We start from the raw sequence: 21,777 nt of genomic DNA on the forward strand, positions 1-21,777 counted from the left end.
GGTTAAACTATTACCAACAAAAACCCAACAATGAGATGCTGGAACTTTAATACTCTCAATTAAAGGAAAGCTATGATCACTTCGACCTGAAGCATTTAGAACTGGAAACACATAAGAATTAAATTGTGAAGAACAATTATTACAAACAGTAAAAGCAGCCCACTGCACATAGGGGGAAGAACAATTTACACTAGATATATTAAATGAAGAAAAATTATAAACTAATGGTACAAATTGAAAGGGTAATGGATATTTAGGTGAGAACTGAGTGGAGCAAACAAGACAATCTTCTGGACTCAGCGCTGACAGGGACTGGTTTCCGCTGACCTCCTGCACCCAGTAGGCGGCAAACCAAGTTTGTAGTCCACCCTCTCCTAAGGGCTCCGTGGGCAAAGATGTTGTGAGGGAGAGCAGTGGGCAAAGATATTGTGAGGGAGAGCAGTATAACAAATACAAACCAACTATAAAATTAAACCAAAATAAATTTTAAATACAGATACATGCAAATACTTTGAGGGTATTTGAGGGTATACTTTTATGATGCTTTTTTGTTATGTTTGGGAGCCAAAGGTGGAAACCTGTTGAAATTGTTTGGTTAGCTTTATGCATAAATTGTTGTTTTAAAAGATTTTGGTTATGACATTCTTATAACTATAATTAAAAGTGCAAACAAGTTTATAAAAAGCCCAAACAAGAAATTGACATTTAATATTATCTTTACCTTAATGTTGAGGTTTCCCCTTACATTTTTTTTTAATAACAAATTAAAAAAAAAAACTTAAAAAAACAAAACTGTGATTGATAAAAGAGAATTTCTTTGTTTGCAATTGCATTATTTGTTGAGGCAGAAATATATGTACATATATTTGTAACTGAAACCTTTTTGAACTTTGCACAAAAAATTGGTGTTAATATACTATGATTACACCCCAACCATGATTTTAAAATAGTGTGGTACCACATCTTATATATATATATTTTTAAAAGGGTATAAAATTGACTTTTGTTGCAACAAAATAAAAATAATTTTTTGAAAAAAAAAAGTCACGTGACACACACAACATAGACACAACACACACACATGACATACAGGACAAACTTACAATTAAAAACAAATGGCACCAAAATTCTATTCATATTTATACAAAATAACACAACCAAAAATAAAAAGTAAAAGGGTTAAACATTTGAATAAACAAATTATTACCTTATTTAAAACTTGTAGCATAAATTTGATAAAAATATATTAGTATTTGCCAAATGTATTGTATTAATTCGGTAACAAGGAATTTTGCATTACTTTATATTTAACATTATTTTAAAACTCTGCTATATGGAAATAAGAAAAGCCCATGTTACAAATATTAGTTAGTGGTTAGAATAAGAAGCAAAGAGTGCACTTCTGTTGCTTGGCAACCATATCTTCAAGAAAGTTAGGAATAATTCCAGCTGTTGCATTCCTGAAGGGTTAAAATAATTAATTTACCGTATTTAAAGTTTTTACCTTGTTTTCTTTTTGTTTCTTGTTTTGTTCTGTTTTCAAGTGCTTTATTTTTTGGAGGTTTCTGTAAAAACTATAGCTTTTAATTTTTAAAACAAAAAGAGAGAGCCGAAGTGAGGAGAGGCGGAGGGGGGGAAGGTGGGGTGAAGAGCAACTTAGGAACGTAGTGAGACCTGAGCCAAGAAAGATTAACTCCATCGAGGTTAGTTATCGCAATAGGCAAAGCTTCTGCTACAGTTTTAGATTCAGTAAATTCTGGGGCTGTTGGCAGAGCTGGATACAGAGGAGTTTTAGGAGCTTCATATGAGGGTGGCAAAATTTTCTGAGAGGGCCTTCGGGGGGGTGGGAGGGGAGTGATGGGCTCTACCTTTTCTGTCTTCTCCTCATTATCATCTTTAGGAGAGCCTGGAGCTGCCTGTTTAGCTGCAAACATTGTGCCCCCGTGGAGGACAGAGCACAGATCAAGGGCCTTGCATATCATGCTAAACAGGATGGTGGAAACATCCTCAGAGTATCTGCCAGGGTTAATGGCACAGTATAGCCTTTTAGAGTTTTGCCCGAGCCAAGGGAACAGATCCATTCTATTTTTGGATTAGTCGAATTTTGGCTAGTAAAAAGGTGAAACTGCAAATGTTGGAACTGTTCAGTTTTCATAATCTGCGCGGTCTGCAGCATGCCACGGGCATGGCCCAACTCCCTTGCATCCTGTTCGTGACGCCATGTGGATTGCCACGGACTCGCAGGGGCGAAAGAAAAATGCAGGCCTGTTATTTACCAGGCTGCACGTGGCAACAGACTATATTGGTAAGGGATGCAAGGAGAGTATGGGTCACGATGCAAACTGCGCGCGCACACACACACACACACACAACTTAATCAATTTAAAAGTTTTATTGGGGATAATTACAAGGGGTAAGGGAGCAGCATATGATTAGCTAATAGAGTTAATGAAACTTAAAACACACAATGACTAAAATATCTACTAACAATATTTATAAACAAAGATGCAGCATTTAGTAATAACTGATACTTACAAATACAAACCAACGCATAACGACCGGCAAACGTAGAAGCTCTGTTTGAAACACGTGAGCTGAGAGAGAGGCTTCGAGGTGATCAGGCTCGGTTACGGGTATACACAGGATTCGTTTTTCTTTCTCCCCTCCCTGCCTGCACATGGCAGGCAGGCCATAAAGTACCCACTATGACATCATAGAAGTGTCATAGGGGACGGGGCTCAAAACCTGTTTGTGTTCATTTCTGATTGGCACAAGCAAAGTTTACACCATGTAGGGGAGCAGGTGCCTTAAAGTCTGGCTTCGCCCCCAAAAGGTGAGGAAATGCATATTGTTTTAGAATGTGTTCAACACTGAATGACAAAAGAAGAGGCCAGGGCAATACCGAAATGGGCAAGTTCTACAGGATGCAGACAGGAACTCATCTCAACATGTTAGGGCCTGATGATGTGTAACTTATGTAGGATCAAAAATATTTGTCTTGGGAGACACGTGCTGGTGTGACCAATTAAAACTGTATAATGAGTTTATTATAGGCTGATGTGCTATTAAATTAAACTGATATTGCCTATTTAGTTTATTTCTATTTTCCTCTTCATTGTCAAAATAACAGTTGTAGTTGAGGTTTTATGCCATGTAAGGTGGCACAAGCTAGCAATCAGTGGCAGTCCATTGGTGGGAGCATGGGGAAGTGAAAACCAAGATGAGAGCCCAAAAACATAGTGTGTCTATATAGATCTAACTGAAAATATAAAATGTACTTTCTTGCCCCTAAAAACCAATTTAGTAGTAAATCTGTGGAATTGGCTGTGGAGAAATGGTTTCTTGACTTCCACAAAATATGTAAAACTGTGTGTAGGGGGCACTTAAAACTTTATTATACTGCCTCAAAAAAGAGGTGACAAAGTAATAAAGATTCGTCATCCATCTGCTAAAATACACATCATTTATTGGATTAGTTGAAAAAATCTAGTTTGTATGTATGCAATGTGAAAATCACATCTGTTTCATAACATAAAGTTAAGAAAATGAATTCATTGCCCTGTATATAATCCTTTCTTTTGTTTTTGTTTTTTTGTTTTTGTTTTCATAGCCTCATAGATTGTTTTTTGTTAGACTCAGCAGCTATCAGCATTTCTATGTCTCCTACTGGAGACTTTCTAGCTTCATCACATGTAGATGATCTTGGAATTTATCTATGGTGAGTACATAAAACATTTTTAAAAGTATTCAGAAATATACCTATTTGGGCATAGAATTATGGAAATTGGAGATGGAAAAAGGTCTCTTAAAGTCTATTCTTCTACTGCAAATTAAGAATTGTTCCTTTCAGTATATTCTTCATTGTTTTGTCTTTTCCAGTTCAAAAGTCTCAAAAGGCTTCAATTCTTAGGGGGACAGTTCTACCATTAAATATCTCATGTTATAGACACTTTCCTAACAATCAGCTGATATTTTCCTTTTTAAAAATTTCTCCTCAGTACTACTTAGTCTCAGGAGGAGAAAGAGGAGCAGAAAGCCTAGCATCTCAGGATGGTACCTGTCCCTCCTTCCCTGTCCCCTCCAATGGCAGGCTCCTTTGCTTCTTCCTTCCTTCCTTTCTCCCTTCTTTGCAACACCCCAGGAAGGGAGTGAGGGGGCCCTGATGCAACCCGTCCCCCACCACGCCTAGGGGGAGGAAGGTGTGGAAATGGAGGAGCTGTAGGAGGACCAGATGAGAGGGGCTGAAGAGGGCAAAACAGATGTGAGAGCAGAATTGATGGGAGATCTGGGAGTGACAAGACTTGATGGAGGGACTAGGGAGACAGGATTGATTGGGTCGTTTGGAGCAATATGAACTGCTGGGCAGAAATAGGGGTGGTGATAGACTTCCTCCGTGTTTTTAGATCACTTTAAAAACTGCCAATATAACAGTACTGGCAAACTCTCCTATTGCAAATTCAGTATATACCGGCAAAAAGGTCCTTTTGATGATTATAGCTTATACCGTGTCCTGGAGTGAATTAAGCTAAACCATTCAAATGGACTTAATTTTGTAGGTGTAGCTGTGTCTACACTAGGGCTTTTGCCAGTATAGCTAGGTTAGCAGAAAATTATATTTTAATCATCATGACTATGCCAGTAAAACATCTTAAGTATAGATTAGGCTTTATTTGTCACAAGCTTCCCTCAAACATATTTCTGCTGGTCATAGAAATTGGGGGAAATAATTGCTATTTGATGATGATGCTAATAATAATTAATCATAATATGGGAAATCCTTGTACAAGCAGTGTAAATGTAAAGCACTTTACAAACATTAAGCCTAAAAACAGTCTCTTCAGGTGGGTAAGTCTAACTTTTTAGAGAGAAACTACAAAGATTAAGTGAAGTGACACAGTAAGTCAGAGCCAGAAATCCCAGCTCTTGTCCTCCACTCAACGTAATAAACACACATTCTAGGGAACGAGAAATTTAAAATGTGCTGCAATTTACATGGTAGTAGAAATAATGCCATTTGTAGTAATGGCTTGTTATTCTTGAAATGTGCTTTTGGAGCATGATTGTTTAAAAGCATGGAAGTTATTTATTTTTCACTTGTACCAATATTTTACAGAAAACTTTTTGCAAGTTTTCAACTTTCTGGGTTAGTTTTTGTAGAGATGAGTGAATCTAACCTTGAGAAAGAGAGTCAGTGATGTGTCATATCATAGTAGTATCAGAAATTTAAAAAACACTGTTAAAAATAATTGTCCACGTTTGTCTGAAAAAAATTCTAATGTTTTTAATATGTTGTCTGTCTCAATTATTCAGGTCTAACTGTTCCTTGTATTCGCTTGTCTCTTTACGGCCACTTCCAGCAGATTATGAGCCTTCTGTAATAATGCTTCCCGGAACTTGCCCTACACAAGGTAATTATGGGATGAAAGAGGCTTATTCCTAGTTGTGTAATGAACCTCAAATAGCAGATGTTTAATTTTCTCAGTGTACAATTCAGTATTTTCAACCACCAAGAAATTCATATAACAGGAAAAATTAGCTTATAATTAAAATGACTCTTTTTTTCCTACCATCTCTGGGGAAATTACTGTTTTAAAATGTAACACACTAAGGTTAGTCACTAAAATTAGTTCCAGCTTCTGGAACACATGACTTGCTCAGTCACACAGGGAGACTGAGGCAGACATAGGGACAGAACCCAGATCTCCTTAGAGTGCGTTAATCATAAGACCATCTTTCCTTTCATGTATGTAACTGTATGCATATTTGTCTATGAGCAATTCTATAAATATTGTACACACTTCAGTAGGTGAATAGAGTCTAAAGATTATCAGCAGAGTCCCATAACTAGTAAACATTTCCTTTTCCATTCTCTCGGTTGCCCCGTCTGCTTCTCCACACACAGAGATCATAAATTAGTTTGCTGCCATAATATATATTTGGATTATCAACAGCTACTCGGAAAGACACATGTAACTGTGCTAACCAATCACTTTTGTTATTTTAATATATTACACAGGCAGTAACATCAAATATTTTTGTTCATCCTGTCAAAATTTTAATAGTAGTCACGAAACTAGAAAAAACTGTCAAATTAGCTGCATTAGATCAAAATAAAGTTGATCTCAAATTAAATTTGGTCAAACTGGTACCTGAACAATTTTTTTAATCTTTTCAAGTTTCCCTGATTCTAGGTTACCAATAATGTTTTCATTGTTGAAATATTAAATTTTATTTAATACAAAGTATTTAAAATGATCTCTATAACTCAAATATATTTTCATGTTAACATCCTCCATCAGTGCTGATACAACTTGTTTTGGTTTTACATGTGTTTATAAATGAAATTTGTCTCTGAAAGATGTGGACATCACAGGAGATGAAGAAACAAGTGATGAAATGATTGACTATAGTTCACCAGAGCAATTGGAAGGGCAGCTGGTGACCTTGTCATCACTGTCTGAATCAAGATGGAAAAACCTCCTCAGTCTTGATGTTATCAAGGTAATATTACATGCACACCTCATACTGAAAAGCTTTATTATTGTGGCTTCTGGGTCAGATCTTGTGGTCCTATCCCACCTCCTTTGGATAGTTCTGGTAGCACAAGACAGACAGCTGACTTAGCCAGTTGCCTTAGGACTCCTCTGAAGTGGAGGGACTCCTTGGGTGGTATAGGAATTGCATAATGACTCTTGCATCACCACCTCAGCCACTATGGCCACTACACTGGCCTCTTGGAGGTCACTTTCCAGTCAGACCAGCTTAAACACCCCTATGAATCTGCTCTACGTTGTGTCACCAGACCAGTATCTGGAAGGGAGGGGAATGAAACGTGGCATAAAGACAGCTTTACATGCTCCCCATGAGCTGCATCAGGCATAGAAGAGCTTGTCCAAAAGACCCTCCCTCTGTCTTCAATATTACTTTAGGATTTTTCATTTGGAAAATATGTAATGCATTTCATAATGCCTGGGACAGTTTTGTAGATGTACTCTCTTAAGTCTTCCTAATGTTAATCAATAAAACATTTCCAAAATATAGAAGTGTTTGGGTTTTTCTAACAGGCCTGATTATCTTCCCAATAAAGATTTCTTTTTTAAATCTGTAAAATCAAAAACTTAAATGATAAACCTGATTATTTTAATTCAAATATTTAAACAGAAAAGGAATAAACCAAGAGAGCCACCGAAAGTTCCCAAATCAGCTCCATTCTTCATCCCAACTGTTCCTGGCCTCATACCACGATATGCTGCTGCTAAGGAAGAAAATGATGAACAGCAGGTAAAGATAAAAACTGATATAGCGTTTTGAATATTTTGTATGTTTTTCCCCCTGCATATCCCAGGCATACTTTAAAAGTCCAGCGCCAACTGTTTTATGTTTAATGCATTTATATCCAGATTCCTCAAATGTTTTGTCCTATCCATGAAAAATATCTTGGTAGGATGTGAAAGTACACATTGTATATTGGTATATGGTCCAAGTGATGTGTGTGACCTTTTTTGTTTTGTTTAGTCAAAGGTAGTAAACCTTGGAGTATTGGCACAAAAATCTGATTTCTACGTTCAACTTGAAGAAGCCTTGAGCAGTAATGAGTGTAAGTCAATGTGTGAAATTTCATTCAGGTGTAATGCATTATTAATATTGGGAATGAATGTTTGAGTTCTGATGAAGAATTAGTACGTCATGGAAAAGAGGTTTAGCATGTATTTGCAAAGACAGCGGCACCAGGCAAACAGTGTTAACAGTTAAAAATTAAATAAAATATAACCACTACATGTGAGAATGAGATTGACTTCTTAAAGATAATATGCTGCGATACCTTGAAACTTATGATGATCTAACACTGGTCTATGAGGCAGGCAGTAAATGCTTAATGTAATGTCTGCACGTCTGATGCTTTTAAGCTGGTAATTCTTTAGAACTATCTTAGCAATACCTTTTTATTAACTTTTATTGTGAATGGCCTGCTCACCATATTTCAGACAATTTAAGACTTGTGATCTTCCTGATAATTTAAACATAAGGCTTAAACAGAAATAATTGTTTATAAAAAATAATCCTTTGGGTAACTTAACACTTGGTGCATTTTGAAATTTTAAATGCTTTGAATCACCTGTAGAGATTCATGTACTTGATGGATTCATTTGTTTAAATGGTGCCTCAGCAGAGCCACTTTAAAATAGGATTTTAGAAGCAACTGTTAATTAAAAAGCACAGAACTGGAACATCAGTAGATTGTCATTAGAGACTTGTTTGCAAGCCAGCTTTGCTAAGATTTCTTCTGCTGCTTCTTAAACCCTTCAAATAAGGTTTCTGAGGTGAGCCAGTTTATTCTGACATTCTCCTTCATTTGAGTGTGAATCTCAGATTTAACTCTGGGTATAAATGAAATTTGCAGACAACATAGATTGGCAATTTAAAGTAAAGCAGTTCCTGATAGGGTTGCAGAGCGATTTCCATTGTAACACTTTCTCCTTTTTTACATGCTCTCAACTTTCACATTTTGGATTATTTTTTGTGCTTTGTCTGTCCTAAGCTATTTTTTTAAGTTTGAGTGAAAAATTTTCAGTAGTTTGAATTGTGGGAGAGTAAAACAAAAGAAATCCTTTCCATTTATTTATTTATTTATTTTAAACAAACTATGCACCTTTTAGGACCAAGTTCAGCAAAAAGAACTCAACATCAAGTTCTGGAGTAAATCTCAAGCATGAAGAAATTGTCACGTTTTTAGTCCGTGCCATTTTACTGCATTCTAAAATAGTTTGCAAACTCGATTTTTCACTTAACACGTTTGTATTTTTCTGTTGCTATGATAAAGCTGTCAGTATGAAAACAGAGGTGCTGCTGTCCTGTCAGCCAGTTTCTACAGAAAACTGTCTCCTGCCAAGTACTGAGCTTCATCCTCCAGCCACTTTGCTTGTGGAATTTCCATAGATTTCAAAGGGAATTCTGTGTATGGAGTGACTAAGGAATCAGGCCCAGTGCAACTGGGTGTTGGGGATGGGAGTGGTTTGGAGAGGGCAATTTCCTCACACCCCTTCTACCAAGGTCATTAACGCCCAGCCTGGTTATTTCTTACTGCTTTAAGAAAATTGAGGATTTTAGTTTAAAGGAACTATCAGAATTAGTAGACTCAACATGTATCCATCTTTTTTCTTCTTCTGGTGTCGGTAGGTACATTTGATGTAGCATATTCTATCATTTGGTGACTGACACTTTTTGGTTTAACATTCCCTGCCATAGTGCTAGTTGGTGATAGAACATGAGAGAGATTGATAAAACATAAAATAAAATTAGGTACTTTTTATATCCTATTTTGTATACAAGAACTGCTATAATCAGCTGTTACAAACTGATATACATTTTTATGCAGTGCATTTAGTATCTCAATACACAGCACTATATTGGATCTTTTCAAAGCTGCTGTATAGATAAGTGTAAAGACTTTTTGAACAATTACAAGTATTCTCTGAATATTAACTTTATAAATATGTTGCATACTTGTATGCTTTTTTTGTTTAAGAATATCTCTGGAAATTAGATGCTGCATTTTACCAGCACTATATTAATGTGACTTTTTTACAAATAAATTAGCTTTGTGGTTCTTGCTTCATATGTAGCTACTATAACACTCTAGATTGTAAAGTGTTTTGACAAACAATATAATGAAAGTTGCGGTCTCTGCTCAGTAACTTCAGAAACTCAAACTCTAACAGAATACAAAGAGAATTTAAGATCACTAATTTATGAACAGCTGCATTAGAAGTTGATCTTGTCATCAGCTTTTACTTCTGAATTTCAAAAGAAGCATAACTAGAGGTAGCAAAAATCAGGTAGGATTGTAGTATTTGGAAATAGTGGGTAAGAAGAGTAATGAAGAGAAAAGAACACTTAAAATTACAGCGTGGCCATCTTTCTGTCACCATGCTGGGGGAAATTAATCACTAGCAAAAGTAATAACTGTTGAAAAAGCATTATATAACTTTGATTAAATAAATAATTGCATGTTTTACTTACTTAAATAAAGGTTTACCTCAACCAAAGTGCTATGCAACTCACATGTCTTGGTATATATTATATTAACAGCTTGAAAGTGGCAGTTTGCACTTTTTCTTATGCCAAGAATTAATGGTTAATTAGTGGTTAATGATAAGCTGGTGGTTAATGGTAAGACTAAGTTGTTAATGATAAGCTGTACAACATTTTGAAGGCACCAATGTCAGAAGGCATAAAAAATGTTCATGAAGATACTATAGGTAGTCCTTAGGGTGAGTCAAACCCATACTACTGGTGATGAGATTCAGATGCTACTTCCTCTCAATATGTGATGGAACAGTAATTGCAGACAGAGATGGCATTCTGAAGAAACTAAAAAGAAAAAACCCCAACAAACTAAGAGACTCATCCAGAATGCCACCAAATAGCTGTTCAAAGATTTTGAAATTTTTTTTTTCATATTGAGCGTTTCTATGTCACTTCATTGCAAATGTTTAACTGTTTCTTTTTTAATGCTTTAACGCAGATAAATCTCCACTTAATATTCTAAAGGAAATGGGACCATCTAGTATTGAGATAGAGCTAAGAGGCTTGGCTCCAGATGCTGGCGGCTCTGTAGAGGTGATGAAAAGCTTTTTGAGACTGATTGGGACAATGTTGAACACAAAGCGTGACTTTGAGCTGGCCCAGGCATATCTTGCATTGTTTTTAAAGGTAACTGTATATGTTTTGATACAATTATTGTTACTGCTGCTGCAACTTGTTATACCATAATGGTACATGGCTCTGTAAAATAGATAAAATCTGCCCAACAAAAAAAACAGACCTGCTTTGAAGAATTTATCATCTTTTATGGTGATGGATTCAGGCTTACCAAAATGATTTACTGTATCTATTGACTAATATAATAACCCTACATGACCGTAGTCTTAACAACTTAAATGAAAAAGTAGAGATGATGGCAAAGACAATACTAGCAGTTTAAAAAAAAAAAAACCATTTGAACACAATTCATTCCTTATGATCATTTTGGGTTTTTTTTTTCAATTTGCCATTCGAATATGACTTAGTGCTTTTCTTAACCAACAGTTACTTAAAATGTAGTTAAATAACTGTTATTTTTTTTGTGAGGATAAACGTTTGATTGCATTTGTTCTTTTCATCCTGGGAGTTGTAGTTTTCAGCTTGCATCTTAGCCTGCTGATTTTGAGAAACTATGATTTAAGCACTAGTGGGCTAACATTGAATGTACTCCAGGAGGTGTGAAGATAACCATGTAGTACTTTATCATGGCAACAGGCACTCTTTTAAACAGAAGTGGCTTTTTAGTAAAATGGTTCTTAAAGTTGTTTTCTAATGTTGATAGAATGTGTAGATTCTGCTAGTTGAGAGACTGTTTTTATTGTACTATAGTTTAGGAAAGGAATTACAGTTGCACCTTTTTTAAATTTTGTCTTTAGATTCACACACCTGTGAGAGTGTCCATTTAATTGAGGCAGTTTTAATAATCTTGCAGAGAATAAAATTTAAGGGAGAGGGAGCTATTTAAAATTAGTTAGGCTAGAGAAATATAAACACATACTTTTATTTAGAGTCTGGAGGGGAGATAGTGTTCAGGTATCACAGAAAGACTAATATATTGTAGAATTTAGGCAGAATAGAAATTCCAAGCTCAGTGTGACTGATAAATTTAACTGTATAAAGAAAAGTGAACAGCGGGCCAGTGGTACTGTTGCTTGGTGTGTTGATTGTATATTGATTAGATTACTGATTTAGTTTCCCCAGTTAGCACTCTGAAATTTGGTAGGTTCTTGTCCCAAGATCAGGCCCCGTATTAGCAGAATTACTGTTCAGTTGGGAGCCCCAGTGTGTACAGTTGCAACACTCAGACTTAGGAAATCACACTGTATTTATAATAGTTAGCAAAGTCACAAACATTGTAAGCCAGCATGGCAAAGACAACACAGAATGAGCTAAGCATCCATATACTTATACCATCTCTTGCAAAACAATCTGAAGTGTTGGTGATCATGGTGAGCAGGAAGATGACGACAACTCACTAGTGGTATCATCCTGGCATATCACCCCAGGCATATAGGCTGGGATACAGCTTTTCTAATGTTGTTATACTGACACCACTATCCCTAATGCATATTCAGTAGGGATTTCAGCCCCTCTTCCTCATTTGTAATTTCTTGCCCTACTAATACTGTGGTGCCATTCTCCCATAGCTAATTAATTCTCTTACCTCAAGTTTATTACCAGGGTAAACGAATTGACATATCTGACCACAAGAATAGCATATATCTGTTGATGTCCCTAAATAAAAATATCCCCAGCTGGTGTAAACCAGCATCTTCAGTCATTTGCAACATTTGTGATTATTACAAAACATATATCTTGTGATATAAGGTCACTGTTGATTTACTTATGTATGTTAACTTATTGAGCAACTCTTCCTCCTCAGGCTATAAGGCCTTATACTTCTGCTAACTGCTTAAACTACCCTTATAGGGCTAGGCCGATCAGTCTCTTGTGTTTCTGCTATCCATTCCTTACTCCTTTATTATTTACTTACTGTATGACTACTGCATGGGCTACAGTATAGTAGTGGTGCAGTATGCTTCCCTGCATGGGATCAAAGTTTGTTTCTGAGCTCTGTCCCTTGCTCCAGGTCAACACGTGCTAACTGTGTGAAGTCACTATGCTCCACCCCTAGATAAGAAGAGCGTGCCTGGCATCATTCTTCTTGCATTAGTCAGTAAAGGGTCATTTGAATAAGCAAATGCTGGTTGGCTTCAAAGTGCTGCATCCAGCCTGTCTGTGCCAGAGGGAGACTGGCTGTGAAGCAGGATTTTGAGGAAGAGCAGAACTACTCCCTGGGGAAAAGATGGGAGTGTGCAATGAGCATATCTTTTCATTCATATATCTGGTTTGGCATTGTGTTTGAGAAAATTTGCTGCCTTCTCCTAGTTAATACATATATAGTAGTAGAATAACTGATGGTAAAAGGGGTCTGACAAAATAAATTCAATTTAATGCTGTCTTTATTAAAAGAAAATAACATTACTTGCTTTACTTGGGGCATCACTCAAAGGAAGATGTGGGGTGAATAGAAAAGTTGATTCCCACTCCTGCCCCCCAAAAAGGTGTGATAATTTGAATTTAAATAATTGACTACTTGTCTTCATTTCAGTTGCACCTTAAAATCCTTTCTTCAGAGCCAGTCTTGCTGGAAGAAATAGCCAAAGTGTCAACCCAACTAGAGGAAACCTGGATCCATTTACAGACTCTCTTCAATCAAAGTCTGTGTGTGTTAAATTATATGAAAAGTGCTTTGTTATAATGTGCCTTTGTTCCTATTTAAGAATGCTAATGTTGGATAAAAATCCTCTCAGATTGATGGTACTTTTAACATTGCAGATAAGTTTCTAATTCCAACAATACAGCTTTTGTATGTCTTTGTTAAATAATACAGAATTAAATATTTAACTTTTATTTAGCTCATTTAAATTCATTGTCATAAACGTACAAAATTTTAAAATGTAAAGCGCCCCATTAAATGACTACTGGAGGCAATGTAAATTCTTTTTAAAGATGAATAAACATTAAGGACAAATATAGCGTAGCAAAGCTATATTATCGTGACCAAAAATATATAATGGGGTAACAAAATATGAGAGTGAAAGCAATAAACCTGCCAGTCTCTTTATAGAAAATACTTTGTGTGTGTTAGACTTATGCTGGAGCTTTAAAAAAGCCATTGCTTTGTTAACAAATGTTTAACTGTGAGGTAAAATAGTGATACAGAAACTGCACAGCTCCTTGAAGCCAAATTGTCATTGTCATGACTAAGTGCTTGCTAAATCCAGTTTGAAGGAACTAGTTTGTTTTCACACTCTCTTGTAAATTGTGTTCTTTTTATTCAAATCCTTTTTACTCACGCAAAGATTGCCAGCTGTAATATCAAACACAGAATGTAAAAAAATTGATCATTTGCATGTATCAAGTTTATTATCTTGAAATTTTGTGAGACTCCATTAGTGATAATGAGGGATAAAAGCATTCAGATTGATGTTCATTGTTAGCAGCACTGAATGTTAACTGTGCAAATGAATATTACTCTCAGTAACAAAAAATATCTTGGTTTTGCTTTCCAAGAGAATCTTGAATTTTATAAGGGTCTTTTTCAACTGCTGCTGGTTCTGAATATTTCTAGAAGCCCCAAAACGCTTTGCTGTTGGACAAGTTAGTTAGTTCATTCTGTTTCATGCACTACAGATTGAAACATTGTCTCACTGAGTAGCTGGTGTGTATATGTAGTTTAGAAAAAATTCTGATTAGAAGGGGCTGGTGCCCACCTAGGGCTATGATTTTGTCATGGAGGTCACAGAAATTGTGAATTTGAATAAAGTCCATGAAACACAGTGGTGTTGCGTCCTGCGCGTGAGGGTGCAGCACCACTCAGATTTGGCCCATCCATCCCTCCATCTGTGAAGGGACACATGAGCCAAACCTGAGTGGCATTGCAATCCCATGCACCAGGTCGCAATGCCCGGAGCTGGGACCAGCCGTGCAGGACAGGAGCCACTGCTTTCGGGTGAGTGTGAGCTCACTCTCCAACACCCCTTCAGTCCCCAATACCAGGCCTCACCTTTCAGTCCCCCTGACCTTACCATGAATTTTTTCCTCACCTCTCTGCTGTGAAATTTACGCAAAATTTCTGTGCCAAAATTCTAATCTTGTGTATATACTGTATGACACCATAAGAATGAAACAGAAGTAAACTGGTTAATTGCCATAAATGCATAACTTTTCATTCAACTATATCACAGAGCTCAGTTTCGTTGTTTTCTTTTTAAGTAATCTGTTCTAGAGCAACTCATGCGTATTTATCAAAGTGCGCTATACTATCTGATGCAAGCTCTGCATTAAATTTTCAGGGTGTGTGTGTGTATGTGGGCGGGGGAAGGTGTGTGTGTAGCTATAGCAAGCTTGCAAAAATGGGTTGAAAAACAAATGTGACTATTTTACAAAATGCAACTGATATATTTCTCCTCTGTTCTTATTATACTGGAGGCAGTGACCTAAAATGCTGCCAAATGTCAAAGCATCCCTTCCTTCAGCCAGGAGAGGGTGTAGTGTTCATACTTCAGAAGGTATGACCGCTACAAAATAAATTGGCTGTCAGGAGATATTTGAAGGAATATGGCTGCTCTTATTTGGGATTTTAAAAAAAGAATCGTCTGACCTCTGCACTAGTATCTGGGTGAATTTCACTTAAAAATGTACACGTGTAACAGTAATTGCCAACTTTTACTGTATTTCCTGTGTGACAGGTAATGAACTCTGAATGTGAAAAGCAGCACGGGAGCTGAATTCCATGCACTGCATTTTGTTCTGCCCAAATGTTAGAGAAACATAAAATCTTGCCTGAAAGAGGAACTGTTGTTTTTTTTGTTTGTTTGTTTGTTTTTCAAGTATTCTTTTAAATTTCATATTTATAATTGAAATCTGGCAATATATTCTGATATAGACATGGGGTCTTGGTGTAAGTAATCCTGCAAGGTGTGGAGTACCTCCTGAAATACAATGAACGTCCTCAGCTTGCTTTAATGTTGTTGGCAAATAGGAGTTCAGCAAGTGGCATGATTAGCCCCAGTTTTTAGTTGTTTTTCATCTTAAAATATGTGCTTGGTTACTTAGAAATGTCTAAAAATAGATGGTAGAATATATCTAGAGATAAATAGGATTATACAGCAGGAATTTAAACTGTACTTCAAAAAAGATTAAGTAGAATTACAGTTGAACTCCATAGTTAGGTTTTTGCATACTTAACACAATTCAGTTAAGTCACTCAACTCCTATCTAAGTCTAGTAATGTTGCAGCAGTGTAAGGTTATATGTCAAATAACTAACAGTAGAGGGAACTTAATTTATGATGATCTAGCAAAAATTTCAATACTTCAAAGTTAGCTAGAAATGTAAACTAGAAACCAAAGGCCTTTCTTGTTACTCATCATGAGGAGACTTAATTGTGGACACATTTGTGGGCTTGGTATAGAAACATTAGTATGTGCAATCCATTTCTGACTGAAACAATTAATCCTTAAATAGCAATAAAGAAAAGTATGTTTGGCCCAATTGCTCCTCATTCAGTCTCCTTCCCCTTTCTGATTAGCATTTCAACTCTGAACTGCTGATCTTCCGTTTGTCTATCTGTCTTTTTGGAAAGAGACCTTCCATCCTACAACAACCCTAGAAGTGCCTTATTCCTCAGATCGCATTAACCCTTTTGACCACAGCATCACCTTGGGACACCATGTTCAGCTGATTGCAGATGACACAGAAATTGGTGAGTAAACTATCAGTAATGATTTTGTTTCCTTCCAGGTTATTGATGAAAAATGTTAAGTATCACAGAAACACACTTGCTAAATGATGACTTCCCCTTTACAAGTATATTCTGAGGCCTGTCAGAAAGCTTTAAATCTATTTGTGTGCCATATTAATTTCATATCGAGAGAAAAGTCCATGTAAAAAATGATGCCCAGGTAATAGGCCTTAATAAGGCAGGATGGTGGACAGAGAAAGGTGGCGGCAAAGAGCTTGTGGGAAAGGCCTAAGAGCTCTGTTTTAGCCATGTTGTGTTTTAGCTGGTGGCTAAATATCTGCAAAGGGATGTCGGAGACAAACTGAATTTTTTGTGTGGACAGCAGGAGACAAATTTGCGGTAGAGATAGATCTGTGAGTTTGTGTAATTGATTTTGTGTTTGTGAATGAGACTAAGGTGTAGAGGGAAAGAGAAAGGAACAAAGATGGAGCCTTATGGAACTCCCACAGAAAGTTGGAGAGGGTGATGAGGAGGATCCTCCAAAGGACATGCTGAAATAATGAATAGGGAGGCAGGAGGAAAATCAGAAGAGCACAGATTCATGAAAGCCAAGAGAGAACAAGATTTCAAGAAAACAGCATAGTCCAAAGTGGCTGACAGGTCAAGGAGGATGAGGATGGAGTACTGGTTCTGAGCTTTAGCTAGGAAGAGGTCATTAGAAGCTTTGGCAAAAGTAGTTTCAGTGGAGCGTGAGAGGCAGAAGCCATATTGCAAAGGATCCAGGATGGAATTGGAGAGGAACTGCAGGCAGTGATTGTAAACAGCATGTTCAATGAGCTTAAAGATGAAAGGGAGAAGGGGCGATAGGTGGAGTGGCAAGTGAGGTCAAAGGTTGTTTTAAGACAGAAGAGACTAGACAATGCTTGTATTGTGAGGGGAGAGGTTAAGGGGAAGAGTAAGGAGGCATGAGGGTGAACAGGAGATGGGATGGAGTCATGGGGCAAATGGAGGGGTTAAAGGAGGAAAGCAACTGAGAAACCTTTATCTGTGACAGAAGGAGATAAGCATTGTAGGAGGGGAAGGGAAATGGGAAGGCAGGCTAAGGGGAGAGGGAAGATCATGTCACATTTTCTCAATTTTTCTCTTGGAAGAAATCAGCAAGATCCTAGGCTCAGAGAGAAGTGGAGACAGAAGGAGGGGCGTGTTTGAGTGGTGAGACAAAAGTGCTGGGACTGAGGACACGGGATTCAATTAAGTTAGAGAAGTGTTATTGTTTAGCTTAGAAGATAGCAGAATTGAAGGAAAAGCGAACAAATTGTAGTGGAGGAAATCATCCCGATCACAGGACTTGCATCAGAGATGCTCCACAGTGCAAGAGCAGGGTGGAGAAGTGAATGTTGGGTGTAAGCCAGAACATGGGTTTGGCAGGCAAACCTTGTGATGGGGGAGAGGGGGTAAAGGAGTCAAGGATGGAGGAGAATGAACATGGAGAGAATCACAACATACTAATGGAAGAAGGGGAAGGACAGGGCTCAGTGCAGTTGAAAAGTCATTAGCATTGATGGACTGAATGACACGGCATGTCGGGGGAGTGGGGTGGCTAGTGAACTATGTTGAAAGTCACCAGGTGGTGGTAGAAGAGGGGGATCTCAGCAACATGGAATCAGAGGAAGAGCAATACTTGGCAAAGACCAAGTCAAGTGAACAGCTCTTTTAGTGAATGGGAGTTATATCAGGGCTGTAGGTCAAACAAAGAAATGAGGGTGAAGAAAAGTGCATCAGAGGGGTCAGATGTGTCCTCAACATGGAGACCTCTGTGGCATAGGAATTCAAGAAGGATTGAGTTAACCTCTAATTGTATTGGGGAACACTTCATAATTACTACAGTTTTGAATTACTTTGCTTTTCATAACTGACAGTCTGTATGAACAGTAAATTAAAATAAAATTCTGCTGCTAAGAAAGATCTGAACAGGATCTCTAACCACTGAAGAGAGAAGATCTCTTCTGTACTCCAAGATACCCTACTGATAGGGATTAGAAGAATGTGTTTTTCTTACAATGTGTGTGAATTCTCTACTGCTTTGCTTAATATATTAATATGCTACTTTAAAGAGATTTGGAAACTCCCTATCATTTTAAACAAAAGCAACTCGGTAATCTGATGAAGACAAGACTCTGTATAAAGCCCCTAGAATCTTTCTGAATTTAATTCTGAATTATTAGTTAAGAACAGCTGTTTCACTTGCGTGCAATGGGGGGAAAAGTGAGTTAATCAACCCCAATTGGATTAAAGAGAAGGGGAGACTGATAGTATTCTTAGCAACATTACCATCTTTATTGATCTTCTAGATCAGGGGTAGGCAACCTATGGCACATGTGCTGAAGGCGGCACGCGAGCTGATTTTCAGTGGCACTCACGTTGCCTGAGTCCTGGCCGCCGGTCCTGGGGGCTCTGCATTTTAATTTAATTTTAAATGAAGCTTCTTAAACATTTTAAAAACCTTATTAACGTTATATACAATAGTTTAGTTATATATTATAGACTTATAGAAAGAGACCTTCTAAAACGTTAAAATGTATTGCTGGCACGCAAAAGCTTAAATTAGAGTGAATAAATGAAGACTCGGCACACTGCTTCTGAAAGGTTGCCGACCCCTGTTCTAGATAATATTTAGTCCTGCCATGAGTGCAGGGGATTGGACTAGATGACCTCTCAAGGTCCTTTCCAGTCCTATGATTCTATTAAAATAACCCTGTATGATTATTGCATGCAATGATAGGTTTTACAAAAATCAGAATGAATGAAAAGTGAAGGGAGGGGTAATCATATTCTTTCATAGACCTTTTTCTAATCTATTTATCAAAATAAAGAGACGGTGATCACAGATAGTGTTCCATAAATCTGTAACTGAAAAGATATTCTCAATACGGTAAATTATAAACCTTTTATGTTCTGACAGTTGCTTGCTAGAACTATCGAATTTCTCTCCTTTCCTCATCACTGTGAATCCCATTACTTAGATCTTAAAACCCTTTTGGAAAAACAAATACTTATCTTCAGATCTTCCCCCGAGTTATAATTATGATCTTCCCAACATCAAAAGAGCATAAGGTTTGTTAGTATTAATTAATGAAGTTCCAATTATTCCTTCCATTACTCTCTCTATAATCACATTTCTTTCACTGTATTCCCATCTCTGCTTCCATTTATCATTGCCAGTAATCACAAAGGATGAATAAAACATTATAGTCACATCTGGTCATCTCAGCACTTTCTAATCTATGTTCCTCCTTTTAAGCAAAACTTTATTCTTACATTGTTTAGGTATGTTTCTTCCTTTAAACAAAAGAGAAAGTGTTTGCCATGAGTAATATTGGGGAGTAAAGAAAAATCTTATTTTTTCTATTAGCCCTTTAATTACCCTAGAAATGCAGTCTCTTACCATGGTTGAACTCAATAAAATTGACACGCTATAAAATAAAATTCTGTTTGCAAAACACGAGGTGACCAGTTTCCATGCCAACTTTCCTCTGCCAGAAATCTATGTCTTAGTATAGGCAACTTCAGTCACAACACCATTTGGGGATAACCCAACAATGACAACAAGGGGGAAGAAGCAGAGAAGTGGGCCACAACAAACAACTTGACCTTGTTTTATGACTTCAAGGATGAATGCATCTTCCAAAACTCACCATGGAATAAGAGGTATAATCCCAACCTAGCTGTTGTGACCCTGATAATGCAGGCAACTCCAAAAGGGAGGTCATGATAGTAATCGCAGCATAGTGCAAGTGACAAAAGAGGCTGCAGTACCACTCAGGAAAGCACTGTGTCTGCCAAGATTCAATTTCAGAAAGGCCTTCCTAGTCTTACACATGGATTAATCTAATCTAAAGGTAATATTACTCCAACACACAAGCACTGTGGAGAATTTATCTCCCTGGTATGAAAGACTGCCCAAAAGCACATCCTTAGAGCAGGGGTTCTCAACCTTTTTCTTTCTGTGGCCTTTCCGCAACACGCTATAAAAATTCCACGGCCCACCTGTGCCACAACAACTGTTTTTCAGTAGATTAAAAGCCAGGGTATCAAGCGGAGCAGTTACCTAGGGCCTCATGCCACAGAGGGCCCCTGCAAAGCTAAGTCGCTCGGGCCTTGGCTTCAGCCCGAGGAGGAAGGGCTTCAGTTTCAGCCCGAGGAGCGCGGCTCGGGATTCGGCTTTCTGCCCTGGGCCCCAGTGAGTCTAACGCTGACCCTGCTTGCTGGTTTATTTTGGTGGACCCTCTGAAACCTGCTCATGGGCCCCGGATCCCTGGTTGAGAACCACTGCCCTAGGGGATATCGGACACTATGGGCATGTCTACACTGCAATTAAAAACCTGCGGCTGGCCTGTGCCAGCTGACTCAGGCTTGCAGAACTTAGGCTAAAGGGCTGTTTTAGTTGCAGGTGTAGACATTCAGGCTCAGGCTGGAGCCTGGGCTCTAAGACCTGTGAGGTGGGACGATCCCAGAGCTCAGGCTGCAGCCTGAGCCTGGAAGTCTATACCTCCATTAAACAGCAATGTGAGCCCACATCAGCTGGCATGAGCTAGCCACAGATGTCTAATTGCAATGTAGACATACCTTCATGTACTTGGGCTTTCAGAAGAGACAAGCCAACAATATAAGAGATAACAATCAGAAATGTTTGACCTGGATCCCTTCAGTGAAGAAATCACTAGGCTTGAGGAAACGCTAGAGAGAGAGGGAATAGGAGTGGTGCTGCCATGGGAGGGAGCTGATTGAAACAACAAATCTATGCCAGAAGGGCAAAAAAGTGTGGACCGCCATTTGCAAGCTGAACCCTGAAGAACAACAAGCAAAGCACATCATTGCAGTTTCTCCCAACCTAGTTGCATGCCTTTTTATCCTAAATGGCAAAACAGCCCACAAAGCATAGAATGAAACAAGTCAAGAAGGAACTTTGCTCACTCCTCAGAGACATCAGTCCCTCAATGAGCAGCTCAACATTGAGGAGCTGACAGTAGCCATGAAAACCCTGTAATATGGAAAGACAGCTGGACTCAATGGTATAGCTGATGAACTATTACTACACTTGATGAGCGTGCAGAAATGGCTGTTTGACGACTGACTCTTGCACAGAGACAATGCAGATACCCAGGCTGTGGAGACTGGCCAAAGTAGTTGCACTACACAGACCACAATAAAGACCTTTAACTCTGAAAAGAGTTACTGCCCAATATCCTTACTCAGCTCAACTAACAAGCTATTTCAGACACCACCTATGAGTCTGAAGTTCAGAAAGAGCTTTGCCTCTGAAAATCTTACTCCAAAATACTACTATAAAAGGCTACAGAGGGATAAAATTCACAGGAAATGCTGCTGGTCTTGGGGAGCTTGGTTCCTTCAGAACAACTCCCCCCCCAGATACTGACCTCGAA

At 37.9% G+C, this 21,777-nt stretch overlaps 1 protein-coding gene across 2 annotated transcripts in view; it reads left to right on the forward strand.

Annotated features, from left to right (window-relative positions):
* The window catches only part of WDR36 (WD repeat domain 36), an 81,068-nt gene that overhangs the window by 53,449 nt on the left and 5,842 nt on the right, over positions 1–21,777 (forward strand). Inside the window, exons 17-24 of one of the 2 annotated variants that reach the window (XM_045021015.1) lie at positions 3,611–3,718; positions 5,311–5,408; positions 6,359–6,501; positions 7,162–7,281; positions 7,516–7,597; positions 10,526–10,713; positions 13,196–13,304; positions 16,235–16,354. In XM_045021015.1, coding sequence (XP_044876950.1) covers positions 3,611–3,718; positions 5,311–5,408; positions 6,359–6,501; positions 7,162–7,281; positions 7,516–7,597; positions 10,526–10,713; positions 13,196–13,304; positions 16,235–16,354 — 968 coding nt within the window. Of the gene's footprint in view, positions 1–3,610; positions 3,719–5,310; positions 5,409–6,358; positions 6,502–7,161; positions 7,282–7,515; positions 7,598–10,525; positions 10,714–13,195; positions 14,976–16,234; positions 16,355–21,777 lie in introns of those variants that run through there. The other variant, XM_045021016.1, reaches the window with a different exon arrangement.

Source organism: Mauremys mutica, chromosome 6, assembly GCF_020497125.1.
Source record: "Mauremys mutica isolate MM-2020 ecotype Southern chromosome 6, ASM2049712v1, whole genome shotgun sequence".
NCBI lineage: Eukaryota > Metazoa > Chordata > Testudines > Geoemydidae > Mauremys > Mauremys mutica.